Source organism: Limulus polyphemus, unplaced genomic scaffold (assembly GCF_000517525.1).
Source record: "Limulus polyphemus unplaced genomic scaffold, Limulus_polyphemus-2.1.2 Scaffold1105, whole genome shotgun sequence".
NCBI lineage: Eukaryota > Metazoa > Arthropoda > Merostomata > Xiphosura > Limulidae > Limulus > Limulus polyphemus.
Genome location: NW_013666715.1, coordinates 273,903 through 283,378, shown reverse-complemented (window position 1 = coordinate 283,378; position 9,476 = coordinate 273,903). Strand labels below are relative to the sequence as shown.

At 30.4% G+C, this 9,476-nt stretch overlaps 1 protein-coding gene across 1 annotated transcript; it reads left to right on the top strand.

Annotated features, from left to right (window-relative positions):
- The first annotated feature begins 284 nt into the window (after positions 1 to 284).
- On the top strand, positions 285 to 8,650 carry LOC106462153 (exosome complex component RRP46-like). The gene is made up of 5 exons (XM_013922051.2): positions 285 to 474; positions 3,079 to 3,192; positions 3,494 to 3,615; positions 6,582 to 6,722; positions 8,234 to 8,650. Exons 1-5 carry the CDS (start codon positions 372 to 374, stop codon positions 8,423 to 8,425), a joined length of 672 nt encoding a protein of 223 aa, XP_013777505.1. The 5' UTR covers positions 285 to 371; the 3' UTR covers positions 8,426 to 8,650.
- The last annotated feature ends 826 nt before the right edge of the window (positions 8,651 to 9,476 follow it).

The window sequence follows — 9,476 nt, the reverse complement described above, 5'->3', positions numbered from 1 at the left end:
TTACGATCAAATCACCTATTCGTGTAGAGTAGACAAAAAGTAGGCAGTGGATAACGTTATTGATGATCTACCTTCCATGTAGCCTATCGTTTCAAAATTAGGAACTCTTGTTCGTAGAGTCCAGTTTTGTAGATTCGCGAGAAATTTTTGAAACAAACAAAAAAATTTTTTTTGTTATAACTTTTAAAATAAGATTTATAAATAATATTCTCTACGTATCTGATACTAATATAACTTTAACAATTTAAGCCTACTTTTGTAGTGATTCGTAAAAAGGTTGCTAATAGGTGGCGATAAAAACACGTGGAATCATCACAGCGTTAATAAACCATACAAGACTAAGTTTAAGTCCCTAAATCGGTAGTTTTACTATGTTGAGTGATAATAAAGAAAATGAAACACAGTCCATTCGAACATTATCTGCTGAACTGAGCAATCTTTCTCGACCAGATGGATCGGCTATTGTAGCTCAAGGTAGAAGTATTATTACAATTAGGCCTAGAAGTAATAGCTCCAATGAATAATTACACTGCAGTGGCTTAGGTCTAGATTTAACAATACCACTTAACATAATGACTTGATATTGGGTGGTACAGAGGTCTTTGTCGCAGTATATATAGTCATTAGTAAATTTATATATTGCAATATAATTTGTAATAAATTGATAATATTCATAGGTTATGTCAATAACTGAGTTGTAATCTTTTCAGCTGGTACCAAATTAAATCATCAAAGGAAAGATAACTTTTATCACATAATTCAGACACTATGAAGCTTTGTAATTTTATATATATTGCTTGAAACTTAATTAAGAGCTTATAAGTGTTGTATTATTAAACAGATTTTGTGATAATATTTGAAATAAGGTTTTGTTTTTTACTGGTTCTTTTATTCCTAACTTGTGTCAGTGTTATTTTGGGTCAGAAATTTGGACATCAAATATTGGTCAATTTACAAACTGTAAGTTTAATTTATTCAGCTTGTGGACGTTCTTAGAAATACTTGTTACAGTGAACAAGATTTATCTTCTATTTCAAGAAAAATAAAATGCATCATTAGTATTTCATACATCATAAAAAAAAAGAAATATGTTTTATTTAATATTAAATTTTAAATATTTTTCATTTTTGGCCTTAGATTGCAATGCAGCTTCCTTCATTAAAATGTTTTCAGTGAATTTTATTCTGTTTCATAAGTAAACAATCTAAAATTATTAGTAATACTATATGTATGTGTTTCTAACTATCTGATTTGAAGATACAGCTATTTATTTAAAGTTAAAAGATGAAAGTTTAATTTTATTAAATTTGGCCCATCTTATTCCAAACTTTATCTTAATTGTTACTTTATAATGTTACATCTGTAGCAATCTTGTTTTGGCAGTATTGTAGGAGACAACATAATTACTCAGCTAACATGTGTATACATTTGTGATAACTTCTAATTCTCAGTTTTTTCTATACAATTCAGTTTTTATATTTACTGAAAAATGACTGTTACAGGTGTAGCAATAATTTGATTCATTCCACTGTGTAACTTTCCTGATAAGGTGAATTATTTATGTGCTTTTGGGACAATGTTATAGATAATAAAGGTTTATAGGCTTCTAAATCATTTCCTGGCTCTTGTTTTATTAATTAGCCCTATGTGCATGGGTAGGAGTCAAAGTGCACATGCTATGATCTTTTACAAAATGCCATTCATCTTGGTATTATGTGTTTGATTTCACAGCTTTCAGCTATTCATTTTACCTTAAATTGGTGATTTAGAGACAGTTCATAGTAGAAGAGAGTAAATACCAGATACAGTATGCAGTGATTCTAAAAAACTGTAGATATGCATCTTGGTGGTACGAGAGGTTATACAAACTGTATAATATAGTATTTTTATTCTTCACATGAACATCACCTTTGCAGTACTACTTATCTGAGTCAGACTGACAATAGCGATTCACAGACATATCTTGAGTACAAGTACTTTTGTAACACATTTGATTTTTTTTTTGTATGCAGCGGATGTGTACATAGTGCTAAGTGTTTACCACATTGGGAATTATTGTCAACATTCCTTTTCAATACTGGGTTGGTCAGTTGGACCTGTCCTGTGCACATTTGTTTAAGAACCTTTGGTTTCTTCTATGTAATGATTTTTGTAATCATATTTGTGGTTCAATCAGTTTATGGCCATTGTATTTACTTTTGGTGAAGCACAGACGTATCTGAGCTATACAAGTAACTGATGAACTTGGAAAATATTTTGCTCTAGATTATACTTGTGGTCAAGAAATTAGATACAGATTCAAGTAGTAGCTGGGTGCTAATCAAAATTCCCAGTTTCTGCTATATCACAGTTAATTTTCAAACCATATAATATTTCATAACATGCCTTGACTCTGTTCTGTGGTCTCAGTGTTCTAATCATTGAAAAATATTTTTGCTGGTTGATAATTATTATCTATAAGTAAAGCAATCACAAGTTATTATTGATATTAATGCAGTTCTCTTTTAGATTGTTATCACCAAAAGTAGACAAATTTTGTATAAGATTGTATGAGCATAGTACAGTTTTTAAAAATTAAATCTTAGAATAGTTGTGTCAGGAACAGTTTGTAAGAGTTTGCCATAAAAAAAGTCAAAAAAAAAGTCTAGTTGCTAGAGCTCTTTCAATATATTTAATGGATTGTGATAAATTATTTTGTAGTGTGAATTAATTATTTGGAAAATAATTGGAGAAGTAACATGTTTTTTTCAGGAATTAGAAATAATTTTATTTTGTATTTTTCATATGATTCTGATTCTGTAAACAAACCTCAACAAACAGGAAACAATCTTTTCTTAAACTCCTGTAAAGTTGTGGCCTTTACCATACTAGATGGTAATTTGCTCCACAGATTTATCACCCTGCTAGAGAAATAAAACTATTTCAAGTGGAGGTGTGTCTGACCTTTCTTTGTACAGCAAGTAAATGGTTGATGTGGCTTATCCAGTACAGTACTGGATGAAGGGATGGTTCAGTATTTAGAGCTTTATGAAACAATTAAGGATATTTTTATTTCAAAATTTTCTTTTATTTTTGTAGGTGACACAGTTGTGCAGTCAGCTGTATATGGACCAGTTGAAGTTCGTCCAAATAAAGAATTACCAGACAAAGCATATTTTGACATTGTTTATAAACCACTAACAGGTTTGCCAGGTAATATTTGAAGAGGATAGTGAATGAATAATGGTCCTGGTATAAAATTTTTCAACCTTTCATGATTGTAAGATAAAAAGTAGCTACACTATCTTTGCTACAATTTGACTTAACATAATCGGATAAATTGGAGTACAAAAATTACTCTATGCTTGTAACACATGTATGTAGTGACAATTCATAATCAAATAATTTGTTCTATAGCTAATTTTCTTTAATATTATGAATATTTTTGTTAATAATAATTTAGAATTATCTTGTTTGTATTATCACAAGATTGTTTCACCATATTCCTGAACAGGTTGTCCAGAGAAGCTTCGGGAGCGAGTTATTCGAAACACACTAGAGGCAACATTATTGGTTAATCTTCATCCACGGAAATCTATAAATCTTATTTTACAAGAAATGCAGAATGATGGAGGAGTATCCTTGTGGGTTAAGAGAAAGTTTTAAGAAAATTTCAGTTACATTTGTTTGCTTCTCACCTTTTGTTTAAGCTACAGGAGAGAAAGCATAAGTCAGTGTTACAGTGTCCCAAGTAACATGTTAATCACACACAAAAAATTAAACAAAAATATAATCAATATTGGAGTTAATCCCTCCAAGTACTGCTGAGTTCCCTATCTATTTTATATTCAGAATGAATGATTTCATTTTATTACACTGAGTGTTGTAACAGGGAAAAACATGAAACTACTCAGTATGATAGAGTATAAGGATTTCACTGGTACTGAATGGTATAAAAGAAGTTGGTAATTTCAGGGTTAAAATTCAATGGTACTTTGATTTTTTTAGAAGGATGACTAAGATTCAGTAGTTTCCAACTGTGATTAGGATTAAGTTACTCATAAGTGCAAAAGACATTTTTACTGATAGTAAAGTCTTGTTACATTTGGTAGATAGGGAAAAAAGTATATAATAAGCAAATATTTACCTATGGAGTATCAGTATTTGGAATATTATATTTAATTGTTACTGTTGTTTTTAAACATCTATTTCTGAAGAAAAAAGAACTGTGAGAGGTATCTGTGTTTATTATTTTACAGTTTTACTTCTTGACTTATCAAAGATGTATATCTTATATCTTTGATCAATGTTAAATGTTTGGAGGTCTTATCAAGATGTGTTCTTTTATAGGAGTAATTAGTCAACTAATGGTGGAATTCAATATTACTTCCAGCATTCCTCAACACATCTTAACTAAATATAATGTCATTGTGACAACTGCAGTATAGTTAATAGGGCAGAGGATGAGTAGCATTTGAAGATTTACAAGTATTGTAATTGAAACTGAGCTATCATTATGCAAAATTCAGCTTTCTCACTTCTTAAGTTGAGCTCATTCATGCATACTGCTAATATGTTTTGTTTATGCATTCTTTCTAATGATTCAGCACTTACTTGTTGTATGTATATATATAAAAAAAAACATGCAGATTTTTTTTTTAATCCAAGTGTTAATAAAGAGCCATGTGGCTCATCCTAACTATCCTATTTCATCCAGCTAACATCTTCCAAACTATATAAAAACATCTTTTTCTAAATCCAACCCTGGTTTATCTAACACTCATTCCATTTTTTCTTTAGCTCTTTTAGTTTTGCTGCTTTACCATACTTAAAGACAAACTACTACATAAGCTTGTTGTCCTATTAGAAAAGTAACACTGCTTTAACAGGGTTTTTATTTTTATGGAACATCATCTGGATTTATTTGATTCTAAACATCTAACAACAGTGAAAATCTCAATCATGTCCTCTTATTCTCTTCTCTTCCCCAGCAACAAAATGTGAAGAAATTTCAACCTATTCCAAATGATAACCCATTCTGGTAACTCTTCTTTGAACTCATTCCAACAACTCAACATCTTTTCCTGAATTAACTGAGTAAGAAGTATTTCAGGCAGTCTGACGAGCCCTAGTATTGGGTGAATAGTATTGTTGATGGTGGATATGACAGATAAAGTTTGGTTGCCATGTTACAGTGTATTCTCCTTTGCTTTCACTCATGGGTTCTTAAAATTATTAATTTTCTCCCATGGCCACTGTTATTTTTATGAATGATAGTAAAGTTAATTTGAATAGAATAAAAAATAATAATAAATGAAATAAATAACTGGCATTAAAGTTAAAAATAAAATTAATATTGTGTTATCAATTGCTACCATAAAAATGTGATTAGTAAATAATTTAACCCTTTCCCCATGTAATTCGATTTCACGGTTATTTTCCTATCATTGTCATTTCTTCATCAAGAAACATTGTAAATTAGCAGTATATTTTGTTGTATTACTATAAGTTGTGATATATATGACACACATTGCATACCTTGACATTATGGCATCAATAACTTAACTAAATTATAATAAAAACACAGAGAAAATATGACAATCAGCTGATATCTCTGTGCATGGATGCATCACGTTGTCTGCCAGCTGGGGCTTCATCAGAGAGATTGGTTGTACTTGTGTTTCCCACTCATGCTTACAGATGTCAGCACACTTGGTGTCTAGTGGTTGATTCAAGCTCATGGAAGATTGTCACTTTTATGCTGTAGAGGGTAAAAATTTTTTGACAACGTTGAAGAAAAGTCAATCTTTGCTGTTAAAGACAATTAATCATCCATTGACCATAGCTGCTTTCTGTGGTGAAAGGTTTAAATATAAATTGATAATAATTACAATTCACTTGTTTAATGATGTTAATATCATAATATTTCTTCTTCATAAAAATTGATGGTACATATAGTGCCTAGACCAGTGTTTCACAAAGTGTGTTATGCGTACCTCTGGTGGTACAAGAAATAATTTTGTGTGGTATGCAGACGACTTTTTTATTTTAATAGTTATATATTTATTTTAATGTGCATTAAAACGAAATTCAAAGAAAACATATTTTAACATGGTTATTACATTATTTGCCAACAATTAAACATTGGCTTTATTCAGAGGGCATGTGCGTCATCTGGTCCACGTTGTTATAACAATGTCATTTTGAGATGAGAAACATATTGTTTTGAAATGAATATGGTAAGTGATACTGGTTTTCCATTTATCCCAGTGTTATGAAATTTCCTTTTAAAATTAATTTATTTTAATAAAAAATGAGTCGATTTAAAGAAAAATATTAAGTAAAACGCAAGTAATAGTACAGGTGGTACATAGATATGGCAAAAATCGTGAAGGTGGTATGCGAATGACTGAAGTTTGGGAAGCGCTGGTCTAGACCATCATAACTGTTCTTATAGCCACTGTCTCAATGAACCCTGTGGGTGAAAGGCCTCATTGGCAGACGTAGTGTGTGTGTCGTTGAGATATTACTACATTCTCATGGATTCTTAGAATATTAAAGTCATAAAATTCAACATCTTTCCTTAACAAAAACATCCCTAGCTTCTAGCATGCTGTATCAACAGTGCCTGTATGGCTTTGATGGATGCAGGTTTAGCGATGAAGTGTTTAGTAGCTGCTCTAAATGCTGTTATTACAACAGAGGGAGACGTTCTACTTGATCCAAGTCTAAAACAGGAAGAGGTAAAATATATCATTCTACAAATATATATTGCAAGATAATGATGTAATAATTAGAAATAGAGATGATGTACATTGGTGGAGGCTGTAAGACAGTCATGGGAACTATAATCAGGTTTTTTACAGGTTGAATGAAGAATTTTTTCAAGAAATATGATGGTAACTGTGTGTTATCGAAAGTAAGTCAGCTATAACTACTAATAAAGATTTTGCATTTTGTTGTGTCAACAAATGTTGGTTTTAGTGTTTTTTACATTTAATATAGTAGCACAATGTCCCTGAAAAGAAATTAAAAAACGTGTTCTTTGTTAGATGTTTTGTTAGCTATAGCATTTACCAAATAAAGATGAATACAGTTGACAAAACACAACATTTTATTCACAAGGTTCAAATGTTTCAGAATACACTTATTCCACCTTCAGGGAAATCTGAATATAGTGTTAAAAATATATTTATTAACTCCAACTATAGTATCATCAACCATTAGTTACTTAGTTATTGAGTAAAAGTGGTAAATGGAAGAATAAAAATAAATAAAAATGGACATATTGTGGAACAGTTGAGTTTTACATGTGTAATTAACTAGTGATTAATGATACTATAGTTGTAGTTAATATATATATTTGTAACACTATTTTTAGATTCTGCTGAAGATGGAATAAATGTATTCCAAATTTAGGTGTTGTTTTTCATCAACAATCTTCATCTTCATTATTAGACTTTATTTTCCCCATGATGAATCCATTGTCAAATATGCTCTAACTTCTCACAAAATATGTTCTTGCTTTTACAGAGTAAGTTAAGTCAAAATTTTCCAAGATATATTGTAATAATAATCACTTAGTAATGAAGGAAAAAATATTTTTTACTAATTCTGAATTTAAATAAATTAAAATACTTTCTGTGGTGGTTAACCAATGGTTATATGAGCTAGTCACATGAAAGTGTAGTTTTGGTGGAAATGGACATGTTTTAAGAATGAACTGAATTTTAATAAATAATACAAATACTATTTGTGATAAAATTTATTGATTTATTCAGTATTGTTGTTTAGAGAAAACATCAAGGAATGAAGATTTTATATGTTGGCACTTTGTTCTTTTTTGGTAATTATATTAAATTTTTGAACTGAAACTTGAAAAATGTACACTAGAAGAAAACAAAATATAATGCATGTATTATACTCACACCCAAACACAACATATATATTTATCAGTATTATTATTATGTATATTTAGCAACCAAGACACTTTGTGTTGCAAGTAAACAATATGCCTTGTGTTGTAATTAAACAACAAGATTTATCTTGTATTGTAATTTATTCATATTTTTTTTATAAGTTGAGTGCCTGATAGATAAAAAGTAGACATTATGTTGTTGTTTTTATTTTTATTATCTAGCTCAGAGCTGTAAATAATGACCTAATTGACTGTTTCAGAATGTAATAACCTGTTTTGGAATTAATGGAATAACCCTGAAGTTTTGTAACAGTTATATTGGGTTTGTTTCTGTAGGAAGCTAAAGCGTGTTTCACTTTTGCTTTCGAAAGCATTAATCATGAGGTTATAACATCCAACACCCAAGGAAGTTATAGTGAAACTGAATTTAAGAAATGTCTTGAGATCTGCCGCTCAGCCTCGATGAAGGTGTTTGATTTTTACAGAGAATGTGTTCAGAGACGATTTAGCAAGGAAATTGACAGATAATAGATAACACCTGTCCAATGAGCATGGACATTGTTAGTGAATTGCTTCATCTTTCCTAGAAGTTGGAGTGACAAGCAGAGTTTCCACTGTACATCACTTAACATCAGATATCAAGAATGTAAAATCTAAAATTTGTATTGAGTCATTTTATGTTGTGCATACAGTCATATGAAAAATAAATAAATTATATATACAAAATAAAGAAAAAAGTTGCACATTGTTTTGTAACTTGTATGATTCGTTGTTTTCATCCAGTGAACTTAAGGAAATATTGAAGAAAATGCTGGAAGGTAATTTTGTACAATAACTAAATGTATAATTGTTATAGTCAACAACTGAATGTAATCTCTCAACAAATGAAGAAACCAGGTTCACCAACAACCCAAATGTTAAGGAAGAAGAGACGTATTGATTTTTAATATCTTTATATTGTCCCATATTATTGACATATTGAATTTATTAATATACTTAGTGTCTTGGTTTTGGGATGTTTATATGACTATAGTATTAACTTAAACATGAAGTATTTATTTTGTGAATTTTATGTGACAATGTAGTATTGACTTAATGAATTTTATGGAAGAGGTACAATATTATTATTGATAACTATATGTGACAGTGGTATTGACATACTAATTTCATGATTGACAGCCATATTGTACAGATGTACTTCTTTTGATCGTGATTTAATTATTGTATCCACGTGTTTTTACTTTCAAGTGTGTTCTAATTTAGTCACTGCCGTTTTTCCCTTTTTTTTTTTAGTAGAGAGTCACAATTTAACTTTTATTATCTACTCTCCCTGTTCTAATTTTTCGACTTTGTGAGTTATGCACTCAGTTTTGGGTGGCCACAACTACCACTTATGTTACTGCTATGGCGGATTTCCCGTTTGAGTTTTGGGGGTGATAACACAGTTGTCAGTTGTGGGTATCACGGCTATGTTCCGTTTGGAATTGTACCATTTTTGGCAACATACTGTATAACCTGTGGTATCAGCGCCTAGGTGTGTCTGAATGGGTGAAGGTGACTTAAGACAGTTTTTTTTCCG